This window comes from Abramis brama (assembly GCF_963993115.1).
Source record: "Abramis brama genome assembly, chromosome: 1".
In the NCBI taxonomy this organism is placed as follows: domain Eukaryota; kingdom Metazoa; phylum Chordata; class Actinopteri; order Cypriniformes; family Leuciscidae; genus Abramis; species Abramis brama.
The window spans coordinates 9,374,100-9,401,526 of record NC_139963.1 but is presented as its reverse complement, the minus strand read 5'-3'; the positions used below and the strand labels follow the sequence as shown (position 1 = coordinate 9,401,526).

General features: G+C 39.7%; 1 protein-coding gene across 1 annotated transcript in view; it reads right to left on the bottom strand.

Annotated features, from left to right (window-relative positions):
* The window catches only part of LOC311097269 (5-hydroxytryptamine receptor 3A-like), a gene marked incomplete at both ends in the record, with an annotated part of 46,109 nt that overhangs the window by 12,486 nt on the left and 6,196 nt on the right, over positions 1 to 27,427 (bottom strand). Inside the window, 4 exons of the mRNA XM_084136839.1 lie at positions 94 to 254; positions 363 to 535; positions 24,629 to 24,738; positions 24,993 to 25,168. Coding sequence (XP_083992965.1) covers positions 94 to 254; positions 363 to 535; positions 24,629 to 24,738; positions 24,993 to 25,168 — 620 coding nt within the window. The remainder of the gene's footprint in view (positions 1 to 93; positions 255 to 362; positions 536 to 24,628; positions 24,739 to 24,992; positions 25,169 to 27,427) is intronic.

The window sequence follows — 27,427 nt, the reverse complement described above, 5'->3', positions numbered from 1 at the left end:
CCTTTAAAGGGTAAAATTTTTATTTTATTTTGGCACATATTTTGCTATTTGGTTTGATCATTTTGACTTATTGATTTACACTGTGCTCTGTACCTGATATACCAGCTGATTCTTGACACCCCATAAAATAGAGTTGTTGGAGGAAGTCATATTTATACTGAGGAGCTCCCACTCTCCCTGGGCCTGAAAGGTCTGCTTCGACTCCTCGGTCAGCCATACAGAATCATAGAGTGAGTACATTACAAGCTCATCTACTGTGGGAACAGGATTATATTCAGTGAAATTAAAGTCAAACTGTAGAGAAATCATGTTATCTTTCATTTCTGTGTTTGTCAACACTGATTCATGGGTTTCAGATGTACCTGAATGCGCTGAAGATTGAAGTGTTATATTGCAGCTTTGGATGTCAAAGGGAAACCTGTACAAGTTCATCTTACAGGCCGTGGTCAGAGCTAACACATCAGATGAGACTGTAAAGCCATAGCAGGTCAACTGCAAATATGGAGAATCCTTTGTTCCAAACTCGGTCTTGATGCTAAATGGATAAAATAATAATAATGTCATGGTACGGTTGTAGTATATAGCACACAAAGATTAAGAAGTAACAGAAACAGTCTTTAATTCAATCTCTCACAAAACAGACACAAAATAAACTCAAACACAATCTCTAACATCAGCGTAACCCTGAGAGAGAGAATGAAGGAGAACTCAGGATTAAAATACATGGAAAAAACAAAGGGAACTAATGAATAACAGGTGAACATAATGACCAATAAAACAATCTGAGAAACTAAGTCAACTCGAGCGCTTCTGCAAGAAGTGTCGCATGGCCTGGGACGCCTTCTGTGCCTCGGTGTATCGCTCAGAGAACCCCTTCACCGCCAGGCTGAAGAGGCTGGAGCTAGTTACAGGGGCGTCGAGGAACTTCGTCTTGTCAGTGTCCTTAATCTCGGTGAGATTAAGCCAGAGGTGGTGCTCTAGCACGACCAAGCTCGCCATGTTCTTGCCGATCGCTTGTGCTGTGGCCTTGGTGGTGCGCAAGGCCAAATCCGTGGCGCTTCTGAGATCGCGGAAGGCCTCGGGGTCCGGGCCAGCCTCATGCATAGACTGGAGGAGTTTGGGCTGGTACACTTGAAGCACAGCCATCGTGTGTAGGGCCGATGCAGCCTGACCGGAGGCGGAATACGCACTTCCAGCGAGGGCTGAAGTAGTTTGGCAGGGTTTGTTCGGGTGAAGAGCTCTAGCTTGCCAGCTAGCAGCTGTGCTCGGACACAGATGAGCGGCCACGGCCTCTTCGAGGGGCGGCAACGACTCATATCCCTTTTCCGCCGCGCCGTCCACCGAGGATAGCATTGCGGAAACCGACGATCCCACACATGCGGAGTAAGGTGCGTGCCACGCCTTGGTCAGCTCCTTGTGTACCTCCGGGAAAAATGGTGCGGGCTTGTGACGAGGAGCCTGCTGGCGCCCCGAGAGAAACCAGCCATCTAGCCAGCTACGAGGAGATTCCCGAGGAGGTCCGCGACAGCCTTGGTCAGGATCCAAAGCATTTCAGCGTCGGAGTTCGTCCTGGTAGCTGAATCCTCGCTAACAGACTGGGAAGGTGTGACGGGGTCGAGAGAGCCCGGCCAATCCTCCTCAGAAGCCGCGAGAGAAAGGCTGTTGTTGTGCTCGACGGATCCGCCGAAAGAGACGAGGCCTGCCACGGGGGCGGGGGCGGGGGCGGGGGCGGGGGCGGGGGCGGGGGGGGGGGGGGGGCGCCACGCCACGCCACGCCAGCAGAGAGTGCATTCTCCGCGTGGTTAATTCCCAGGCATGAAATGCAGCTCGCGTGTCCATCGGCCTCGTGCAGCTTGCCACCGCACGTGGCGCAGGATGAACAAGGCATAATAAATCAGAATAATTCAAAAAAGAATATTGCGTCGTCGCCAGATAGCCACAGGTGAGATGGCGTCAGGAGAAAACGGCTGAAAAAGCGTAGTCCGCTGAATTGATGCTCGCTCAGGCTGAAGGGCTTGTTCAAACGGCGAAGCTCAGTAAAACACAGTCAGAGATGTGAAGTTGTCGCTGAAGGAGTAAGATTCAAGTCAAGTCAAGTCAACTTTATTTATATAGCGCTTTTCACAATACAGATTGTATCAAAGCAGCTTCACAGTATTAAATAAAATAGTACATCAGTGTTTGTTTCTAGTGTAAAACGTCCACGTTTGGTAATGCTGATCAATAGTATTGTTGATTGATTAATTAAATTAAGTATCCCCAACTGAGCAAGCCAAAGGCAACAGTGGCAAGGAACCGAAAAACTCCATCAGGTGACCTAATGGAGAAAAAAAAAACCTTGGGAGAACCCAGGCTCAGTCGGGGGCCAGTTCTCCTCTGGCGTTTATGAACTAGAGATCGGATTTAACTGTAAGATTAAAAATATTATATGAATGCCTGGCTGAAGAGATGCGTCTTTAATCTAGTTTTAAACTGGGAGAGCGAGTCTGAGCAACGAACAGTATCAGGAAGGCTATTCCAGAGTTTTGGAGCTAAATGTGAAAATGATCTCCCTCCTTTGGTTGATCTGGATATCCTAGGTATGACCAAAAGCCTCGAATTTAGTGATCTTAAAGAGCGCGATGGATTATAGGGCGATAGAAGATCCGTTAAATAAACTGGACCTAAGCCGTTTAGGGCTTTATAAGTCAGTAGCAATACCTTGTAATTAATACGGAACTTTATAGGTAACCAATGTAGTGATGATAAAATTGGTGTTATATGGTCAAATTTTCTTGATCTAGTAAGAACTCTAGCGGCGGCATTTTGGACTAACTGTAGCTTGTTTATTGAGGATGCAGGATCAGCTAATAAAGCATTACAGTAATCTAGTCTCGAGGTCATGAACGCATGAACTAACTTTTCTGCATCAGAAACAGATAGCATATTACGTAGCTTAGCAATGTTTCTAAGGTGGAAAAAGGCTGTTTTTGTAACATATGAAATATGATTTTCAAAAGACAGGTTGCAGTCAAGTATAACACCCAGGTCTTTTACTGTAGAGGATAAAGTAACAGGACATCCTACTATGTTAAAGTTGTATTGTGAGAGGTTTTGTGGGCGGTTTTTTGAACCGATAAGTATTACCTCTGTCTTGTCTGGATTTAATAAAAGAAAATTGCGCGTCATCCAATCTTTTATATCTTTAACACACTCTGTCAATTTGGATAATTTAGCGTTTTCATCCGGCCGTGATGAAATATATATTTGAGTGTCATCAGCATAACAATGGAAACTAATTCCATGTTTCCTTATAATATTTCCAAGTGGCAGCATATATATTGAGAATAATAGAGGGCCTAACACAGATCCTTGCGGCACTCCATACACTGTTAGACCTTACCGGGTTTTTTTACAGTAAAATATTGAGAATAATAGAGGGCCTAACACAGAGGGCCTAAAATACTGTTAATTGTACAGTTCTTTACTGTAATCTAGTTTGTTTCTGTAAAAATGCACTAAATTTATAGTTAACTAATTACACTTGCAGAAACCGACTGCCTTAAATTGACCAACTGTCATTTAAATGTATTAACTTAAATTTATAATGCATTAATAATGTGAGCAAAGTATTACTGTGAACTTCTTTCATTTGAGACCACTAAAAAACTATTGCACATAAAGAGATTTCCACTGGATCAGCAACTACACAGTCACCGCCTGTTAAATAAAGCAACATGCAGCAAATCATCAATGTTTGTAGATCTTCTCCTGGACTGAAGCACAGGCTCTACTCTTCTGCACAACGGTGACCCAAAAAATTAATTTTACAGTAAACTACTGGCAACAGTGTTGCCAGTATAAACCTGTTTTATAACTTACAGTTTATTACTGTTAAAATACATTTTGTGGGTGTGTCTTTTTTATCTTACACAGTTAACCCTTTCAACCCCACAGGAAAATCCACACTACGAGTAAAAAGTAACGATGCAGTGAGATAATTAAGGGAATATGTAAGTGATTGCAAGCAGAATCACTGAAGAAAAGAGAAACACAAGAACAGAAAATAGAGAAACACAATTACTACGACTGACTTCCAGCCATTACACATTATTACACTTATTATTAACCAGTATGACTTTATTTCATTCAGTCATACAGAAGTTGTTATTGAGATGTTTAATTGAAAATGTTTGGTTTGTAGTTACCATTATAGAGATCAGTGCTTGCTTTAGTTGGGATGCTGATGCTAAAACATTAGTTTTTTCCTTTGCTGCTTGAGCTGTGTTTTTGTGCAAGTCACACTTGTGCACACACACAGTTTATGAATGATTGTAGTTATAATGATTATGATGACAAAATCATCATATTGCCTGTTCATTCACTAAGGAATTCATTCTCACTTATTCAGAGTTTAATCCTCAATCAAAAGTGTTACATTACCACCACTGTGAAAACGCAGCAATAAGATACAATGACTCTTTTTTTTTAAACACATGATGCATAACCAGAGAAACAGAGCTACACTGTGTTTTAGAAACACCGAGATATCACAATTTAGCACATGAATCTCAACAATGGTGGCAATATTTCTTTTTTATTATTATTATTATTCATGCAGCAGTGCATGCTGGGAGTTTTATATTATCCTGGAACCCAGCATGCATTGCGACATGAAACTTTTCACCATTGTTGAGATTCATATGCTGATTGTTGATGTCTGTGTGTGTCTGAGCCAAGCAGGAGTAAAATAAAATTGAATGCACTATATGATTACAATGTCCTTCAGAAGACTTGATTACAGAAATATTGATTTCATTTTGTAGATTCACAGATATATGCTAAATATGAGATAACTATAATTTCAATGATTATATACAGGAAAAATCTGAAAAACAGGCATGTCCAGGATGATTGTGACATCATCGCAAAAAAATAAAAATCATCTTCCTCTTGACTTTTTCTTGCTATAACAAATGTGTTTTATAAACTCACTGTTACAGCAGCCAGAGAGAGATGAATGGTAAGAAGTCCAGGGACAAGAGACCAACTAAAGCAAATACTGATCTCCATCATGGTGACAACAAACTTTATTAATAACTAAATCTCTGTTAATTCTCAACAAGAACTTTTGTACATGTATGAAAGAAATAATCGTAAACTGGTTTGTAAACTGGTTTCACACTCAGTGTGGCTGGAAGTCAGTTGTAGTTTTTGTGTTTCTCTTTTTTCTGTTCTTGTTTCTCTGTCCTTCAGTGATTTTGCTTATCAGGTGTTCATCAGTGTCTCAATTCACTCACTTCTTTTCATTCAAGTGGACTATATTAGTGAACTAATGTAGGGAATAGTGAATGAGGGTTTAGGGTGTGATTGGGAAAACAGCCTCTGAGTGTCGACTTTGAGCACTGTTAATTCACAGTATATTCCTGTAGGCTACTTTTATTTTCTACGGTATATTACTGTTTTAATGGAAAATGGTATAATATTGTCAGAATTTTACAGCAAGGGTTAACAGTGTAGTTTACTGGAGTTATGATCGATTTTTCTCCATTTAAATAGACAAAATGGTATCGGTCAGATAGGTATGATCTGAACCAGCTTAATGCTTGTCCTTGAACACCAGTATAATTTTGTAGTCGATCTAAGAGTATTGTGTGATCTATAGTATCGAACGCAGCACTAAGATCAAGTAAAACTAGTATTGAGATACAGCCTTGGTCAGAAGCTAAGAGTAAATCATTTGTGATTTTAACGAGCGCAGTTTCAGTGCTATGGTGCGGCCTGAAACCAGACTGAAACTTTTCATAGATGTCATTTTCTTGTAAGAAAGAGCCTAGTTGGGCGGACACAACATTTTCTAGTATTTTAGACATAAAAGGAAGATTTGAAATGGGTCTATAATTTTCTAGGTTATTTGGGTCTAATTGTGGTTTCTTAATGAGTGGTTTTATAACTGCCAGTTTAAATGTTCTTGGAACATGACCTAAAGATAAAGATGAGTTAATAATATTGAGGAGAGGCTCTTCCACTACAGGTAACACTTCTTTCAGTAGTTTAGTTGGTATGGGATCTAATAAACATGTTGTTGTTTTAGAGGAAGTGATAAGTTTATTTAACTCTATTTGTTCTATAGTTGTAAAGCACTGTAATTGTTCTTGCAGGCTGATAATCGAGGCTATAAGGCCTATGAGTTACACTGTTAGACCTTACCGGGTTTTTTTTACAGTAAAATACTGGCAACACTGTTGCCAGTAAAATACTGTTAATTGTACAGTTCTTTACTGTAATCTAGTTTGTTTCTGTAAAAATGCACTAAATTATAGTTAACTAATTACACTTGCAGAAACCGACTGCCTTAAATTGACCAACTGTCATTTAAATGTATTAACTAAAATTTATAATGCATTAATAATGTGAGCAAAGTATTACTGTGAACTTCTTTCATTTGAGACCACTAAAAAACTATTGTACATAAAAAGATTTCCACTGGATCAGCAACTACACAGTCACCGCCTGTTAAATAAAACAACATGCAGCAAATCATCAATGTTTGTAGATCTTCTCCTGGACTGAAGCACAGGCTCTACTCTTCAGCACAATGGTGACCAAAAAAATAATTTTACAGTAAACTACTGGCAACAGTGTTGCCAGTATATACCTGTTTTATAACTTACAGTTTATTACTGTTAAAATACATTTTGTGGGTGTGTCTTTTTATCTTACACAGTTAACCCTTTCAACCCCTCAGGGAAATCCACACTACGAGTAAAAAGTAACAATGCAGTGAGATAATTAAGGGAATATGTAAGTGACTGTAAGCAGAATCACTGAAGAAAAGAGAAACACAAGAACAGAAAATAGAGAAACACAATAACTATGACTGACTTCCAGCCATTACACATTATTACACTTATTATTAACCAGTATGACTTTATTTCTGTCATACAGAAGTTGTTATTGAGATGTTTAATTGAAAATGTTTGGTTTGAAGTTACCATTATAGAGATCAGTGCTTGCTTTAGTTGGGATGCTGATGCTAAAACATTAGTTTTTCTTTTGCTGCTTGAGCTGTGTTTTTGCAAGTCACACTTGTGCACACACAGTTTATGAATGACTGCAGTTATAATGATTATGATGGCAAAAGCATCATATTGCCTGATCATTCACTAAGGAATTCATTCTCACTTATTCAGAGTTTAATCCTCAATCAAAAGTGTTACATTACCACCACTGTGAAAACGCAGCAATAAGATACAATGACTCTTTTTTTTTTAACACATGATGCTTAACCAGAGAAACAGAGCTACACTGTGTTTTAGAAACACCGAGATATCACAATTTAGCACATGAATCTCAACAATGGTGGCAATATTTTTTTATTATTATTATTATTATTCATTCAGCAGTGCATGCTGGGAGTTTTATACTATCCTGGAACCCAGCATGCATTGCGACATGAAACTTTTCACCATTGTTGAGATTCATGTGCTGATTGTTGATATCTGTGTGGGTCTCAGTCAAGCAGGAGTAAAATAAAATTGAATGCACTATATGATTAGAATATTCTTTAGAAGACCTGATTACAGAAATATTGATTTCATTTTGTAGATTCACAGATATATGCTAAATATGAAATACCCATAAATTCAAAGAATAAATACAGAAAAGATCAGAGAATCAGACATGTCCAGGATGATTGTGACATCATCACAAAAGCCAAAAACACCTGATCATTTTCCTCTTGGCTCTTTCTTGCCATAACAAAAGTGTTTTATAAACTCACTGTTACAGCAACCAAAGAGAGAAATGAATGGTAAGAAGTCAAGGGACAAGAGACCAACTAAAGCAAATACTGATCTCCATCATGGTGACAACAAATTTTATTAATAACTAAATCTCTGTTAATTCTCAACAAGAACTTTTGTACATGTATGAAAGAAATAATCGTAAACTGGTTTGTAAACTGGTTTCACACTCAGTGTGGCTGGAAGTCAGTTGTAGTTTTTGTGTTTCTCTTTTTTCTGTTCTTGTTTCTCTGTCCTTCAGTGATTCTGCTTATCAGGTGTTCATCAGTGTCTCAATTCACTCATTTCTTTTCATTCAAGTGGACTATATTAGTGAACTAATGTAGGGAATAGTGAATGAGGGTATAGGGTGTGATTGGGAAAACAGCCTCTGAGTGTCGACTTTGAGCGCTGTTAATTCACAGTATATTCCTGTAGGCTTCTTTTATTTTCTACGGTATATTACTGTTTTAATGGAAAATGGTATAATATTGTCAGAATTTTACAGCAAGGGTTAACAGTGTATAAGGCGCGATTGAGGATTGAACGTTTACAATTGTGGTTCTGATGTTTTCTATTTTCTCAGTGAAAAAATTCATGAAATCATTACTACTAAACTGTAACGGAATATTTTGTTCAGGTGACGCTTGTTTATTTGTTAGTCTAGCCACGGTGTTAAATAAAAATCTAGGATTGTTTTGGTTATTTTCTATTAGTTTGCGGAGGTGCTCAGCCCTGGCTACTTTTAGGGCCTTTTTATAACGTGACGTACTGTCTTTCCAAGCGATTCTAAAAACCTCTAAATTAGTTTGTTTCCGTTTACGCTCTAAATTACGGGTTTCTCTCTTTAGAACACGCGTAGTATTGTTGTACCATGGTGCTTTAATTTTCTCTCTGACCTTTTTTAGTCTAATAGGTGCAACAATATCCAATTTTCCAGAGAGAATGGTGCTCATAGTGCTGGTTAGTTCCTCTAGTTCATCTGTTTGTTTGGGTTCACTGAGCAGCTGAGACAGATCCCATAAGCAATTTGAAAAATTATCTATGGTGGATGGAAGGATTGTTCTGCCTAATCGATAACGCAGCGCAGCATGATATATTACAGGGGTACGTAATATGCAAGTTACCATGTAATGGTCAGTGACATCATCACTTTGTGGAATGATATCTATATCGGTTGGATCGGTTCCATGTGATATAATTAAATCGAGTGTATGATTAAAACGATGAGTTGGTCCGGTAACGTTTTGCTTAACCCCAAAGGAGTTTAATAAATCTATAAACGCAGCCCCTAACGCATCATTTTGATTATCTACGTGTATGTTAAAATCTCCAACAATTAATGCTTTATCGACATTGACCAATAGGTCTGAGAGAAAATCTGCAAATTCTTTTAGGAAATCAGCGTAAGGCCCTGGCGGTCTATATACGGTAGCCAAGGCTAAAGATAATAGGGATGTTTTTCTAGCATCTAAGAGCGTAACATTTAGTACAAGAACTTCAAACGAAATAAACTTATAACACGTTTTCTGAGTAACACTAAGAAAATCTCTATAGATTGTTGCAATACCGCCGCCACGACCAATCAGACAGGGCTCATGCTTACAGGAGTATCCTGATGGAGTAGACTCATTTAGACCGAAATAATCATTTGGTTTAAGCCAGGTTTCAGTAAGGCAAAGTACATCGAAGCTATTATCTGTGACTATTTCATTTACAATAACTGCCTTAGGTGTGAGTGATCTAATGTTTAGAAGACCTAGCTTTAGAAATTGTTTTTGTTTACTAATAGCAACATTTTCTGTTTTAATAACAATTAGATTTTTCCTAGATCCTGCAGTAGATTTATTATTTGATCGCACTAAACGAGGAATAGACACAATTTCTATGCAATGTTCTACACTAGTATTTATATCAGTTAATTTGGTGCAGCAGAGACTATGATTTGGACTTTTGGTTACTAGTCAAAAGGTATTTAACATTTTGGAGATGTTATCCGACAGAAGATCCGCTCCGAATCTGCTTGGGTGTAAGCCATCAGCACGGAAAAGCCTAGGACGCTCCCAAAACAGATTCCAATTATTTACAAAGAGCAGTTTCTGCTCATTGCACCATGACGTTAACCATTCATTTAGCGCGAATAATCTACTAAACTTGTCATGTCCTAGACGGTACGTGGGAAGCGGTCCTGACACAATAATCGTTGTTTCAGGCGATGTGCTGCATACCGTATCGATCAGATTCCTGAAGTCTTTCTTCAGAACCTCCGTCTGGCGCAGCCTGTTGTCATTCACTCCCGCGTGCAGGACCACAGTTCCGACGCGCTCGTCACTGTTCAGAATCTCAGGAACGCGAGCAGCGATTTCAGAAACACGAGCACCAGGAAAGCAGTGACTGTGCACCTTACTTTTACCTAATGTAGCGTGGAGATCTTACCTAAGATCTGCTATAATGGCGAATTCGGGGGACTATTATAGACTAAGGCCACGCCCCCCTGGGGCGCTCTGACGTAGGGCTAGCTCATTGGTCGCACGTCAGAGGCGCCCGCGCCATTGGATGTGCAGTTGCTGCAGCACAGCCTATGAGCGAGCCAGACGCTCAATGTGCTAGCTGTGCAGCTGCAAATGCATTTTACATATAAGCTTCAGTAAATCGAGGAAAAGGAGTTTCCCCACTGCGTATAGCTACGCAATACGAAGTGACCATTCGAAAGGGAACCAAAACACAACATACATGTTGCAAATAATAATAATAATATTAATATAGATGTTTAGAGACAACAGAGGGCTGTTCCATAAAACAAGATTAGAATACAAACCAGGCTTATTTTGATTAGTCAGACTTATTGTCGGTTGATTCTGTTTCATAAAGCAAACTTAAAATAGTTCAAACTCAGTTACTCTGGCAACTTACGCTGGGAGACTAACCTGGTCCAGGACAGGCTAACTGTCAGGCTAAGCCTGAGTTATTACACTGTTCCTCTAACACTGACCATCAGGAACACAATGATATGCACTGACTCTCTCTCATACCATATAGGGATTGTCAAAGTTTTTTTTTTTTTTTTTTTTTTTTTGTCATCTACTGAATTTTTTCGTCAACGATACCAGGGACACCGAAACACCGGGGAACATGAAATTTGGTGGGCATGTAGCCCCACTAGACTTTTACGGAAAAATTTCGTTTGGTCCCCGGGGGCCACTCCCCCCCCCGCGCTGGGCCCCCCCAAACCCAAAAAATGCAGTTTTTCCTAAATAACTACCTGAACCGTGGCACCGAGGATGTAGATTTTTTTATGGTATGTTGGTCTACTAGACTTTTACGGAAAATTTTCGTTTGGTCCCCGGGGGCCACTTCCCCCCCCGCGCTGGGGCCCCCGTGAATTTTTCGTCAACGATACCAGGGACACGGAAACATCGGGGAACATGAAATTTGGTGGGCATGTAGCCCCACTAGACTTTTACAGAAAAATTTCGTTTGGTCCCTGGGGGCCACTCCCCCCCCGCGCTGGGCCCCCCCAAACCCAAAAAATGCAGTTTTTCCTAAATAACTACCTGAACCGTGGCACCGAGGATGAAGAAATTTTTATGGTATGTTCGTCTACTAGACTTTTACAGAAAAATTTCGTTTGGTCCCCGGGGGCCACTTCCCCCCCCGCGCTGGGGCCCCCGTGAATTTTTCGTCAACGATACCAGGGACACGGAAACATCGGGGAACATGAAATTTGGTGGGCATGTAGCCCCACTAGACTTTTACAGAAAAATTTCGTTTGGTCCCCGGGGGCCACTTCCCCCCCCGCGCTGGGCCCCCCGTGAATTTTTCGTCAACGATACCAGGGACACCGAAACACCGGGGAACATGAAATTTGGTGGGCATGTAGCCCCACTATAGATTTTACGGAAAAATTTCGTTTGGTCCCCGGGGGCCACTCCCCCCCTGCGCTGGGCCCCCCGTGAATTTTTCGTCAACGATACCAGGGACACCGAAACACCGGGGAACATGAAATTTGGTGGGCATGTAGCCCCACTAGACTTTTACGGAAAAATTTCGTTTGGTCCCTGGGGGCCACTCCCCCCCCACGCTGGGCCCCCCCAAACCCAAAAAATGCAGTTTTTCCTAAATAACTACCTGAACCGTGGCACCGAGGATGAAGAAATTTTTATGGTATGTTCGTCTACTAGACTTTTACAGAAAAATTTCGTTTGGTCCCCGGGGGCCACTCCCCCCCCGCGCTGGGCCCCCCGTGAATTTTTCGTCAACGATACCAGGGACACCGAAACACCGGGGAACATGAAATTTGGTGGGCATGTAGCCCCACTATAGATTTTACGGAAAAATTTCGTTTGGTCCCCGGGGGCCACTCCCCCCCTGCGCTGGGCCCCCCGTGAATTTTTCGTCAACGATACCAGGGACACCGAAACACCGGGGAACATGAAATTTGGTGGGCATGTAGCCCCACTAGACTTTTACGGAAAAATTTCGTTTGGTCCCTGGGGGCCACTCCCCCCCCACGCTGGGCCCCCCCAAACCCAAAAAATGCAGTTTTTCCTAAATAACTACCTGAACCGTGGCACCGAGGATGAAGACATTTTTATGGTATGTTGGTCTACTAGACTTTTACAGAAAAATTTCGTTTGGTCCCCGGGGGCCACTCCCCCCCCGCGCTGGGCCCCCCGTGAATTTTTCGTCAACGATACCAGGGACACCGAAACACCGGGGAACATGAAATTTGGTGGGCATGTAGCCCCACTAGACTTTTACGGAAAAATTTCGTTTGGTCCCCGGGGGCCACTCCCCCCCCGCGCTGGGCCCCCCGTGAATTTTTCGTCAACGATACCAGGGACACCGAAACACCGGGAAACATGAAATTTGGTGGGCATGTAGCCCCACTAGACTTTTACGGAAAAATTTCGTTTGGTCCCCGGGGGCCACTCACCCCCCCCCCCGCGCGCTGGGCCCCCCGTGAATTTTTCGTCAACGATACCAGGGACACCGAAACACCGGGGAACATGACATTTGGTGGGCATGTAGCCCCACTAGACTTTTACGGAAAAATTTCGTTTGGTCCCCGGGGGCCACTTCCCCCCCCGCGCTGGGGCCCCCGTGAATTTTTCGTCAACGATACCAGGGACACCGAAACACCGGGGAACATGAAATTTGGTGGGCATGTAGCCCCACTAGACTTTTACGGAAAAATTTCGTTTGGTCCCCGGAGGCCACTCCCCCTCCGCGCTGGGCCCCCCGTGAATTTTTCGTCAACGATACCAGGGACACCGAATCACCGGGGAACATGAAATTTGGTGGGCATGTAGCCCCACTAGACTTTTACGGAAAAATTTCGTTTGGTCCCCGGGGGCCACTCCCCCCCCACGCTGGGCCCCCCCAAACCCAAAAAATGCAGTTTTTCCTAAATAACTACCTGAACCGTGGCACCGAGGATGAAGAAATTTTTATGGTATGTTGGTCTACTAGACTTTTACAGAAAAATTTCGTTTGGTCCCCGGGGGCCACACCCCCCCCGCGCTGGGCCCCCCGTGAATTTTTTGTCAACGATACCAGGGACACCGAAACACCGGGGAACATGAAATTTGGTGGGCATGTAGCCCCACTAGACTTTTACGGAAAAAATTCGTTTGGTCCCCGGGGGCCACTCCCCCCCCACGCTGGGCCCCCCCAAACCCAAAAAATGCAGTTTTTCCTAAATAACTACCTGAACTGTGGCACCGAGGATGAAGAAATTTTTATGGTATGTTGGTCTACTAGACTTTTACAGAAAAATTTCGTTTGGTCCCCGGGGGCCACTCCCCCCCCGCGCTGGGCCCCCCGTGAATTTTTCGTCAACGATACCAGGGACACCGAAACACCGGGGAACATGAAATTTGGTGGGCATGTAGCCCCACTAGACTTTTACGGAAAAATTTCATTTGGTCCCCGGGGGCCACTCCCCCCCCGCGCTGGGCCCCCCGTGAATTTTTCGTCAACGATACCAGGGACACCGAAACACCGGGGAACATGAAATTTGGTGGGCATGTAGCCCGTGAATTTTTCGTCAACGATACCAGGGACACCGAAACACCGGGGGACATGACATTTGGTGGGCATGTAGCCCCACTAGACTTTTACGGAAAAATTTCGTTTGGTCCCCAGGGGCCACTTCCCCCCCCGCGCTGGGGCCCCCGTGAATTTTTCGTCAACGATACCAGGGACACCGAAACACCGGGGAACATGAAATTTGGTGGGCATGTAGCCCCACTAGACTTTTACGGAAAAATTTCGTTTGGTCCCCAGGGGCCACTTCCCCCCCCGCGCTGGGGCCCCCGTGAATTTTTCGTCAACGATACCAGGGACACCGAAACACCGGGGAACATGAAATTTGGTGGGCATGTAGCCCCACTAGACTTTTACGGAAAAATTTCGTTTGGTCCCCGGGGGCCACTCCCCCCCCGCGCTGGGCCCCCCCAAACCCAAAAAATGCAGTTTTTCCTAAATAACTACCTGAACCGTGGCACCGAGGATGAAGACATTTTTATGGTATGTTGGTCTTAAGGGCCCACATCAACCTAGCCCATAATCACTCATTTGTGATTTGCGCCCCTCCCATAAAAAATTAAAATGCAATATTATTCTGCTTTAATCGCCCCTATCTTCAGTGGAGATGTTCAGAACTGCACCATATTTCATGTGTATGATTAACTTGACATCCTCTGGGGGTATGCTAAGTTTCGTAGAATTTCATCCATGGGGGGGTATAAAATAAATTCATTTATGTGCACATTTAGTGACTGTACACTCATCGGCCTGTAGATGGTGCTGTTGAGCGAAGGGTTGCTGGTTTAGGATGATACTGTCACACACACACATGCAGGAATACAAACAAACGCAAGCATGCACACACACTGACATCCACAGGCACAGACACACACCCATACACACACATACAAATCCACATGCACAGACACACACACACAAACACACACGCGCACACACATGTACGCACGCACACATACACGCACAGACACACACAGACACACACATACACAAACACACACACATACACACACACACACAGACAGACATGCACATACTACTACTTTTTTTAGGTATCAGCCATATACCCGATTTACCAATACCCAATGTGTTATGCTTGGGCAGTATACTAATGACGTGGGTGGGACATGTTTCATGCCATGTTAGATCACATCCTGAGAGTCTACGCTTTCAGAAAATATATAGTTTATATAGTTGAATCAGTTTTCTCTTCATGGTACAGACCAAAATGTATTATGTGTACACTTTCTTCACCTAAATCCATAAAATCCCATTAATTTCAATGGGACATTTACTTAAGTGTTCTACTAGGTACAGTGGGAATGAGTTTAATTTTGTTAACATTGTTTTTTTAAAACTCTGGGACCAGGGCTACAAGATAAAACCACTTTTTTGGGGAAAAAATGTTTTTTATTTCAGTAAAACACAACAAACCCATGCCAAAGTCAGATAACAGACTTTTACCATCAACAGGCACCTCAACCGTTTGGTAGAGGTTTGTATAAATTGAATGGGAGGGTCCTTTGAAAAAAAAAAACACAGATTTTTCATACTTAGTATGTATAAGTATAAGTATATATACTATTTTGATCCTGTGAGGGAAATTTGGTCTCTGCATTTATCCCAATCCGTGAATTAGTGAAACACACTCAGCACACAGTGAACACACAGTGAGGTGAAGCACACACTAATCTCGGCGCAATGAGCTGCCTGCAACAACAGCGGCGCTCGGGGAGCAGTGAGGGGTTAGGTGCCTTGCTCAAGGGCACTTCAGTCGCTTTTTACTGTTAACCACTGTTATGGATGTGACGTTTTCACATTATGGATGTTAAGTGTCTAAACTAATGACTTTTGATATAAAACTTAAATAGTAATGGCAAATAATTACAAAACTCTAAATTATCCATGATCCACAGGAATACTCCAGACAGTCTTTTAAAATATACAACTTATATACATAAACACGCAATACAGCCAAATTGCTCCACGTCATTTATTTTTGTGGAAAGCCAGTGCAGGCCTGAGCGGCGGTCATATTTTGTACCGCCATGCGGTACATCTAGTTTTGTATATATATAAATACACACACATGCATGTATATATTTAAGAAATATTTGCATACATATACTGTATATATTTATATATAATTTATATTATATATAAATATATATTTTTTACACATAAATTACACATTTTTCTTAAATATATACAAGCATGTGTGTGTATTTATATATACAAATTTAATTATACACAGTACACACACATATATTATTTAAACACAAAGTTTTATTTTGGATGCGATTAATCGCGATTAATCTTTTGACAGCCCTACTACAGACGTGTTCAATTATATTGTAGGCTATATTAAATCTTTATGTTAACGTTGTTATATATATATATATATATATATATATATATATATATATATATATATATAACAATGTTAGCATTTAATAAATGTCTAATTTATCATTATCATTATGATATGATATTATTGTATCATCATTTAAATACAAACAATATATATATATATATATATATTTTTTTTTTTTTTACATAAACAATTGATAATATACAATATAATTTAACACATTTGTAGGTATTGTATCAATTATCATTGTAGCCTATATATATATAGGTATGTATATATCCTACAGGTTTTCTTACTGGCTGAATGTTTTGTGCCCAATATTTTATTAGATTGTTTTAAAGATTAATGAATACATTTCTCTCTGGTTTTGTTTGGCAGCTGTAGTACATTTTTATCGTTATTAGAAGAACATTAGAACATTACAATCTTAAAAAAAACTTTTTAAAGCAGAAGTTAAAATCACAAAATTAAAAATAAATAATTACAAAAGCACAGACTAACTGGTAACTGGTAAGATGAATCTGAGCTTAGTAATTGGACTACAGTATATTAGCCAACATTTGATTTACCCCATTACAATAGTCCCTTTACAGTTATTGCTATCATAAAAAAACATACTTACTTCTAGGTTTAAAATTCTAAATAAGGCACATCTAATGTCCAACAACAAATATTTTAGCATATACTGTATATGCTTTATTTATTATGTGTTTCAATTCAAATGCATTTAACACAATTATACAAATGGATAGTTCCTTTAAAGATAAAATATTCCACCAATAATTATTCCTTATTTTTCTTTCTACTTTTTTTTCCTTTTGTGATTATACCCACCAACACATAAAAAACACATAATTAGAACGTTCCCAGTTACTTAACTGTAACCTTGTTCCCTGAGAAAGCGGAACGAGATGCTGCGCTGATCAGCGCATTGGGAACGTCTTTAGTCGTGACCAGCTGTGAATATTGTGTGTAACACGTCGACAGAATTGACCCGGAGGTAATATAGCCTCAGTCGATGACGTCATCGGCGCGCACCCGCAACACGAGGCTATAAATAGATGAGCCACAGGTGCATCATCAGGATATTTTGTCTGAAGAGCAGTCCTGGGACATCTTCAGCACGGCAAAGTAGCGCAGCATCTCGTTCCGCTTTCTCAGGGAACAAGGTTACAGTTAAGTAACCGGGAACGTTCCCTTTCAAAAGCTACAATCAATGCTGCGCTGATCAGTGCATTGGGAACGAGAATACCCACGCTGCCGTGTTTGAAAGTGTCTGGACCCCTACGGTTGTGCAGGTGTGCTCACAAGAATGCAAGAAGGCATTAGCTTGTGACGTTGACTCAAGGACATGAGAGTCCGGAGTGGCATGAACATCCAAACTATAAAATCTTATGAGCAGAGAAAGAGAGCCAGAGAAAAATCTGCCTCGCTATTCTGTTCAGATTGCGTGAGCGCAGACCTCCCTGGTGATTTATATAAGAGACTGCTGCTGTGTTGTCCACCCGCACTAGGACATGACAGCCCCTCAATTGATGGAGAAAATATTTCAGAGCCAGAAATACGGCCATCATCTCGAGGCAATTGATGTGCCAATCGAGCTGATGGCCCTCCCATTCCCCTTGAGCTGGATGGCTATCTAAGACTGCTCCCCAGCCCATCAGGGAGGCGTCCGTCGTTAGCAGTCTACGATGACACGGCGCCCCTAGAGTGGGACCCAAGGCGAGGAACCGGGGTCTGAGCCACAGAGATAGTGTACGAAGGTGACAAGGCGAGGAAGGCCGAATGGAAGAAACCGAAATTGGTACGCTTCGCCCCCGAAAGCGAACCTCAGGAATTTCCTGTGTTGTGGCAATATTTCTATGTCAAAATATGCGTCCTTCAGATCGATCGTGACTAACCAATCGTGATGTTGAATTTGTGACACGACCGTCTTGACGGTTAACATCTTGAACTTGAGCGCTTTGACTGTACGGTTTAAGATCTAAGATTGGACGCACCCCCCCATCCTTTTTGGGAACCAGGAAGTATCTGCTGTAATAGCCCGACTCTCTCTCCTGAAGAGGGAACATGTTCTATGGCCTCTTTGCTCAGAACAGTTTGCAGTTCTCGTGACAGTACGTGCATCAGCTCCGGTTTCACGGAAGTGGAGACCACGCCGTTGAAACGTGGAGGACGACGAATAAATTGGATTCTGTATCCTATCTGTACTGTGCTTAATACCCACGCAGAAATGCCTGGCAGAAGTTTCCACGCTGCCAGACTCTCTGAGAGTGGTATCAATTTTAATACTTCCTTTTGAGGGGATGTTAGATGTTCCGTGTCCTGAATGACGGCAGGAAACAACGGGACATCTAACATTTCGCTGGAAACCGCTGCCCCCGAAGCACGAGAGGTGGCGGGGATGGAGAGGTTTTGTGAGGGTAACGGGAAGGGGCGAAAAGATCTTGAACGTGCCCCATCCCGTGGGGGGCTACCCCCACCAGATTGGGTGCCAGACCATCAGGACTTTTTCTTATTATTAATGATACAGCCTGGTATGCCTGTAACACTGCCATAGTGTGCAGCGCAGCACCAGCCTGACCTGCAGCTTGGTAAGCTTTACCCACTAGTGATGATGTTACTCTACATGGTATAGTGGGGAGGGTAGGTTTCTTAATCGAAGATGCAGCTTCGGGCGAGAGATAGCTCACGAGCGTCTCTTCATCTCCGTATACCCCAGCGACTTCGCACCCACGATAGTCAAAAAAGTCGACGTCGAAGGCACAAAGACGCGAGAGGTATATGGTTTACTCCATGACTTAGACAGCTCATCATGGAGGTCCTCGAAAAAGGGGAGAGACTGATGTTGTGGTCTCTCCCCCCTGCCACCAGACAGAGACCTATCCTCTAGCTTACTACGTTTGGGGGTCTCTTGTTCGCGTGGCCAGTCAAGCTGTAACCTGGCCACCGCGCGAGTAACCACCTCGAGCAATTCCTCAACAGATCTTTTTTCACGAGAGGAATGCTCAGAGGCGGGCTGCTCGTGGTCCGAAGACCCAAGAGATATATCATCCCCCTCGTGAACCGAAGAAGCACCGGAGCGTGCTTCGAGATCACGAGAAGGGATGCGTGGATCTGGTGACGCAGCAAGCAAAAGGGACGGACCCGTCTCTTGCTCGTCATGCAGATCCATACGAGAGCCCCACGATGGTAATGTGGGTGCGGACTGGAAATAGTTCAGACGAGAGCGAAGCATCTTAACTGTGAGCTGTTCACAATGCTCGCACTCACCTTTCTCTAAAGCCAGAACCGCGTGCTCTTCCCCCAAACAAACAAAACAGTAATCGTGTGTATCCAGCTCAGACATGGGACGGGAGCATGGAGGAACACAACGCTTACTGATTTGTTGGCTCATTTCTCCTCTTTTTTTACTTTTTAAACTCTTTGTTGTAACGTGAGAGAAAAAGATTTTGAGAAATGAGAAATTTTCCGCACACTGCCTGATGAAACTAACTCCTAACAAAGATCTGTAGTCAGCAGATGAAAAGTATAGAGAGAGAGTTTTCTTGACGCACACATGCACGGAATGGTCTGAAGACAAAAGACCTGATGATGCACCTGTGGCTCATCTATTTATAGCCTCGTGTTGCGGGTGCGCGCCGATGACGTCATCGACCAAGGCTATATTACCTCCGGGTCAATTCTATCGACGTGTTACACACAATATTCACAGCTGGTCACGACTAAAGACGTTCCCAATGTGCTGATCAGCGCAGCATCGACTGTAGCTTTCGAAAGGGAACAATAACCAATAAGTACATAGTTAGATATGAAATATGAAAAAAGGGGAAAAAGACAAACAAATATATTAATAAATATTAATAAAAATTAAACATTCACATATTTATATCAAACTCTTATAATTACACATAATTCCTAATAAGTTATTCAAGTAATATTATTTAAATATTAAAATAATAACCATATTAAATAAGTCAATAAATAAAATAACAAATAACTAGAATTAAAAGGGAGGGAGGGTTATATACAAAAGTTATTAACACTGTTAGACCTTACCAGGTTTTTTTTACAGTAAAATACTGGCAACACTGTTGCCAGTAATATACTGTTAATTGTACAGTTCTTTACTGTAATCTACAGTATGTTACTGTAAAAATCCACTAAATTAAAACTCGAGTTAACTAATTTCACTTGCAGAAGCCGACTGCCTTAAATTGACCAACTGTCATTTAAATGTATTAACTAAAATTTATAATGCATAAATAATGTGAGCAAAGTATTACTGTGAACTTATTTCATTTGAGACCACTAAAAAACTATTGAATATAAAAATATTTCCACTGGAGCAACAACTACACAGTCACCGCCTGTTAAATAAAGCAACATGCAGCAAATCATCAATGTTTGTAGATCTTCTCCTGGACTGAAGCACAGGCTCTACTCTTCAGCACAATGGTGACCCAAAAAACAAGATTTTACAGTAAACTACTGGCAACAGTGTTGCCAGTATATACCTGTTTTATAACTTACAGTTTATTACTGTTAAAATACATTTTGTGGGTGTGTCTTTTTATCTTACAATGTTAACCCTTTCAACGCCACAGGGAAATCCACACTATAAAGATTAAAAAGTAGCATTGACACAGTATTGCAGTGAGAAAATTAAGTGAATATGTTGAATAATAAGTAAATTAGTGAAATAAGCGAATGAGAAATAAGCGAATGAGAAGAACTACAACTGACTTCCAGCCATTACAAATCATACACTTATTATTACCCAGTTTGACTCTGTCGTACATCTACAGAAGTTGTTATTGAGATGTTTAATTGAAAATGTTTGGTTTGAAGTTACCATTATAGAGATCAGTGTTTGCTTTAGTTGGGATGCTAACACTTGACTTTTAATTAGTAGATTTTTCTCTGACTGCTTGAACTGTGATTTTGCAGGTCACTGTTGTGTAAACTCACGGTTTGTAAAAGATTGTGGTTATATTGATTATGATGACAAAATCATAATATAGCCTGTTCATTCACAAAATTGCGTTCAATGTTTAGGTCTGTATCAAAAGTGTTTCATTACCACCACTGTGAAACTACAGTAATAAATTACGATGATTTTTTTTAACACATGCAGAATCTAAAAAAGAAACAGAGCTACACTATCTTGTAGAAACACAGAGATATCAAAAATCTGCACGTCTCTCATCAATGGTGGCAATAATTTATTTGTATTTATTTATTCATGCAGCAGTGCATGCTGGGAGTTTTATGCTCTCCTGGAACCCAGCATGCATTGCGACATGAGACTTTTGATTGTCACCATTGTTGAGATTCATATGCTGATTGTTGATGTCTGTGTGTGTCTGAGTTAAGCAAGAGTTCAAAATGTTATAAAGCACTATATGATTTCAATATTCTTCAGAATAATTGATTACAGAAACATTTTTCTATTTCATGTTGTAGATTAACAGATATACAGATATGATAAATATGAAATACCCACAATTTCAATGCTTATTCACTAGTTAAGATCAGATAATCAGACATGTTCAGGATGATTATGTAATCATCACAACAGTCATAAACACCTTATTATCTTCCTCTTGCCATAACAAATGTGTTTTATAAACTCATAGTTAAAGCAGCCAGAGAAAAACTGATACAATAAAGTCAATGGTTTTAGAGCCCAACTAAAGCAAATACTGATCTCCATCATGGTGATAATAACTTTATTATTTTCAATAAAACATCAACAACTAAATATCTGTTAATTCTCAACAATAACTTTTGTACGAAAGAAATAATGGTACACTGGTTTGTAAACTGGTTTCACACTCAGTGTTGCTGGAAGTCAGTTGTAGTTCTTGTATTTCTCATTTTTCTGTTCTTGTTTCTCTGTCCTTCAGTGATTCTGCTTATCAGCTGTTCATCAGTGTCTCAGTTCACTCACTTCTTTTCATTCTCTCTGTCAAGGGGACTATATTAGTGAACTAATGTAGGGAACAGTGAATGAGGGTCAAGGGTGTGATTGGGAAAACAGCCTCTGAGTGTCGATTTTGAGCACTGTTAATTCACAGTATATTCCTGTAGGCTATTTTTGTTTTCTACGTTATATTACTGTTTTAATGGAAAATGGTATGATATTGTCAGAATTTGGCCTTTTTTTACAGCAAGGGTTAACAGTGAATGTAATGTATTCCTTTTTGTTTTATGGAAAATTCTTTGATTTTAGAGTTGCCCATATCTTTTCAAAATGTATACTTTCTCTCTTAATTTTAAGTTGTAGTGTACTTTAGAAACTAAATCTAACCAAAACAAATTCTCGCTTTCTCTTGCCATTTTTTTTTATTTATTTTTATTGCTTAAGTCATCTTTAAGTAGCATAGGTCATATACCCAAAACTATATTTTGTACCTTTATTATATTTGGTTTCTTAAAAATGTATTCTCTGAATTACTTCTGTTCAATTTTATTTATTTATTTATTTATTATAATTATTTTAATTATAACATATAGGCTATGAGTGTAAAAAGCTATAAGTTCACCACAACTTATCCAACACCCTAAAGATAAATTATTATCGTTAGAAGACATTTCTGGTGTTATTAAATATAAATTTCCCAAGCAAAAAGTATATTTTAGTCAGTTATTGTTATTGTTATTGTGCTCCTATTTGCGCTCATTCAATGTGAAGTTTAGCAGCAAAACAGAAATATTTTCTTACTTTCTAAAATTTACAGATGGAGAATAGACCTGTGAAATGTAAGTTTTGCACTGAGGAAAACACCATGTCTAAAACGCATAAAACAGCACAAAATGTATTCTTGTTTGATAGTGGATCGATATGATCTATGATCGACCTCTAGGGCTGCTTAAGAAACGCGTGCACACGCAATTATCTAGACTAGATAAACCTGGATCAAATTAGTGAGATTGCTTGAACTTCAATTACCTTTTATGAAACCGCTTTAGCCCCAATTTATTTGTTAGGTTCATTCAAGTCAGGTGTTGGAGTTTAATCCCCGCTTTTCTTTGCGTCTTTTATGAAACAGCCCTTGGGTATTTAAATAAAATCAAAAGAGATTGCTGAAAATTTGCGTGAGAGGCAAAACATTTCATTATTTTTAAGATACAGTTGTAATCAAAATTATTCAACCCCTATTGCAAATCAGGTTTATTGGCAAAATTTTAGGACTTTCAGCTGTTTGCAATGAACAAATCAAACAAAAGTAATTGAGTTAGCTCAACATAAAAAATGTTACAACATTCAATGACTTTTGAAGTCTCAAAATTATTCAACCCCCGAATAGAATCCCTCACAACAGCACAAATCTGCAAAACAGATGTTGTCTCAAGCACATTTGATTCAAATAATCAAGGGCTTCATTAGTTGCACCAGGTTTGCTTGAGCTAGAACACATGAAATATCTGAACTGGCTAGGTTTGTTGAGTGTTATAAGTGTACTTTATAACATATGTAATTTAAGAAAACAGAAAAGTACTGTATAAAAATACAGTACTTTTCTGTTTTCTTAAATTACATATGTTAAATTAACAAAATAATCTGTAATTATTTGTAATACAATAACAAAACAGTTACATGAAAAAACGGTCAAATGACTGGCAACAACGACTGCCAAACAAACACCTTAAATTAAAGTAAATCTCATTATTTAAATAAGCTGAAAACACGTCACATTAAACATTAAACACTAAACACTTACAGGTCTCTCTAGATCTCAGCAACTTGACTTATTACAAGCCAGTTGGACTTTATTTCCCTCATACAGAACTTATAAATGAAAATTAGGTGGTGATGTTTTATTGCAAATAATAAAGTTTGAAGTCACCATTATAGTGATCGGTGTTTGCTTTAAGGCGGGCATACACTGTGCGATGTCTGTGTGATTTCAGCAAGGTACCTACTCACACTGAACGAGTAGATTGCATGCGATGTAAAGCCAGAGCTCAGGATTTATGTGCTCACACTATATGGTCCGACCGAGGATCCCTTCCGAGACGAAAACATGGGAATTTTCTCTGTTAATCATCTGTGAATTCACATTTGGGCTTTTTTTTTTAGGCTGTTCAGGAGCCATGTGCCAGTGTTGACAAGCAGGCGATGCACTGTCTCTTGGCTGTTGCCGTGGTGCTGAGGGTAATGACTAATGATTGAGATGCAGTTTGACCAATGTTTGCGTTGCATACATGACCGAACGACCAATGGTTGCGTGAGAGAAGGCGGGACCTAAAGCGATGTAAAAATGGCGACTGTAAAGAGCGAAAGCCAAATCCCGGATATTTTGGGTGATCTAGAAATCACATTTTTTTAGGTCTAAAAAGAGGACATGTCCGGGAAAAAAAAGGACGTATGGTCACCCTAATGAAAGAGAGTAAAATCCCCAAAGTAAAAATATAAAAGTTTTGACAAGTAATTTTATACCTTTCTACAATTCCAATGTCTGGAGTCCAAAACCTGTCTTTTGGGGCTCCTAGTGTCCCTATTCCACAAAATGTATCTTCACCCCAGTCCATATTCTCATTTGCCCAAGCCTGGAAATGTAAGAATATAAAGAATACAAATTGATTTTAAGGATGAGATGCTTGATATTTCCATGCTAATCAGTTAAAACTTTGTGAAATAAGAAGGAAATTTGGTTTTGAAAGCACTTACACTTATCATTTTGACCTGTGTCGAGAAGCTCTGGTCTTTTTCATTCTGTAGATAAAAATGGTGTTGAGTGATGCTACACCTGCTAGACATTCATAATGACCCAAATGAGAAGAAAATCATGCTGGACTCATACCACATTTATGATGGAGGTCACATACAGGTCCACATAAACATGGGTAACAGGGCCCCAGGGCAAAGGCCGCATGTGGGTCGTCTGAACGTTCTTGTCCAAGCCGAGATGTTCAAAAAGTGCCTTATAAGCTGCAGCATATTCTATATCACTGCAGTTTACAGCAGCAGAAACCCACACTGTGCAAATGAGACATTCTGTTACATAACCAGAATATTTTATTGTGCTCAGGGCCTAAAAGTAGCACTCGCCAAGCACTAAATATGAGTAAACATCTGTGTTGGTGGGGTTAGGGTTAGGGCTACTATTATTCTGTTGCGTGGAGCTGCACTGTAAAAAAAAATCCTAATTTTACAGAAAATAACTGTGATTTTTTGACGATCATTTTCTTTCATTTTAAATTGTACTCAAAACACTGTAAAATTACAAATAATATCTGTAAAATAAAAATTCAGCTGTTATTTTAGGTATTGTGACATTAATGACAAATTACAGTAATTCACATTTTTTATACAGAAAATTGATTGTATTTTTCATACAGTATTTTTTCTGTTTTCTTAAATTACATAAAAATGTATGTAAAATTACAAATATAATCTGTAATTTAACAGTACAAAACCGTTGAATGATAAAATGGTCAAATGACTGTCAGCCCCCCAAAAAACTGTAAAACATCCTAAATTAAATAAACTGAAAAACACTGGTATTTTACAGGCATTTCCTGAATAATCACGATCATATACCTTCATTGTAAAAAAAATCGTAAAAAAAGGGTCAAATGACTGGCAGCCAAACAAAAACCATAAAATGAAAGTAAAATATTCTAATTTAAATAAACCGAAAAAACACTGTTATTTCACAGGTATTTCCTGCATTATTATGATCAAATACCTTCATTGTAAAAAAAATCGTAAAAAAAGGGTCAAATGACTGGCAGCTACGGCTGCCAAACAAAAACCATAAAATTAAAGCAAAATATGCTAATTTAAATAAAGTGTAAAAAACTTTAAAATAAATTTGATGTCACCATGACTGAGATCAGTGTTTGCTTTAGTTGGGCTCATGACCCTTGAGCTTTAAACTTTAGTTTTCTCTGGCTGCTTTAACTGTGTATTTGATATACATTTGTTATAGCAATAAATGCTGGAGAAAATATCAGATGATCTTGGTCATTTATTGGTGATGTCAATCATCATATGATGATCTGAGTCACTGATATGTCTGTCAAATCTCTGAATATATTAGCTTAAATTAAACAATATGTAGATGGATTTTAGCTTTATACAAAGTCTTTAATTAATGTCAATTTTTCACATGGCCATTGAAATATTGTGGCATCAGTATTATAACGATCTATAATTGAAAAAAAAAAAAATATTATACAGAAAAAGTTTTGAGCTGGTTATTTTTTTTTTGTAATATAGAGACATCAATAATCAACATATGAATCTCAACAATGGTGACAACCAACAAAGCCTTTTTGTGACTTTATAGTAATTCAGATTTTTTTCATTGTCACCATTGTTGCGATTCATACGCTGATTCTTGATGTCTGAGTGAGTCTATATTATCCTGTCAAAACATTTTCTGTAGAATGACTTCATAAAATCTGAGTATCACAGCACTGCAGGATCTTCTGTCGCAGTTTTGGCATGTAAAATGAACCACTAGTATTTAACAATTTAAAACAAATATTACTCTTCAGAAGGTAACAATGAAGCAGGACACAACATGATGACTATTATCACTAGAAAGTGACCAGCATCATCTGATCTGAGTTTCTCTTGGATTCCCACCATAACAAATATACATCAGAGACACACAGTTAAAGTATCCATAGAAAAACTTAAGTTAAACACTAAAAGGTCAAGAGCCCAACTAAAGCAAACACCGATCTCCATCATGGTGACATCAAACTTTATTCTTTTCAATAAAACTTCAACTTCTAAACCACTGTTAATTCTCAATAAGAATGTTAGTATGAAAGAAATAAAGTCTGGATTGTAATAAGTGAAGATGCTGAGAACCTGAGAGATCTGGTAGTGTTTAATGTTCTGTTGGGGTTTAAAGTGTTTCTGTATGGTGTGTTTCATGTGTCACCGTTGTGTTGAAGAGTAGAGCCTGAGCTTCAGTCCAGGATGAGCAGAGAAACACTGATGATATGCTGCATGTTGCTTTATTTAACAGACAGTAACTGTGTAGTTGCTGATGCCGTGACGTATAGTCACAGCAAATCATGCATGTAATTAACTGCATGTTTTTCAGTAAAAAAATCAGAAAATAAATGTGAAATAACTGTGTTTTAACTGTGTGTTTCTGTTAAAAAAGATTAATGAAGATTTCTGTAAAAGTATTTTGCACTTCATTTAAATTAGGATATTTTACTTTATTTTTACGTTTTTTGTTTGGCAGCCGCAGCTGACAGTCATTGACCGTTT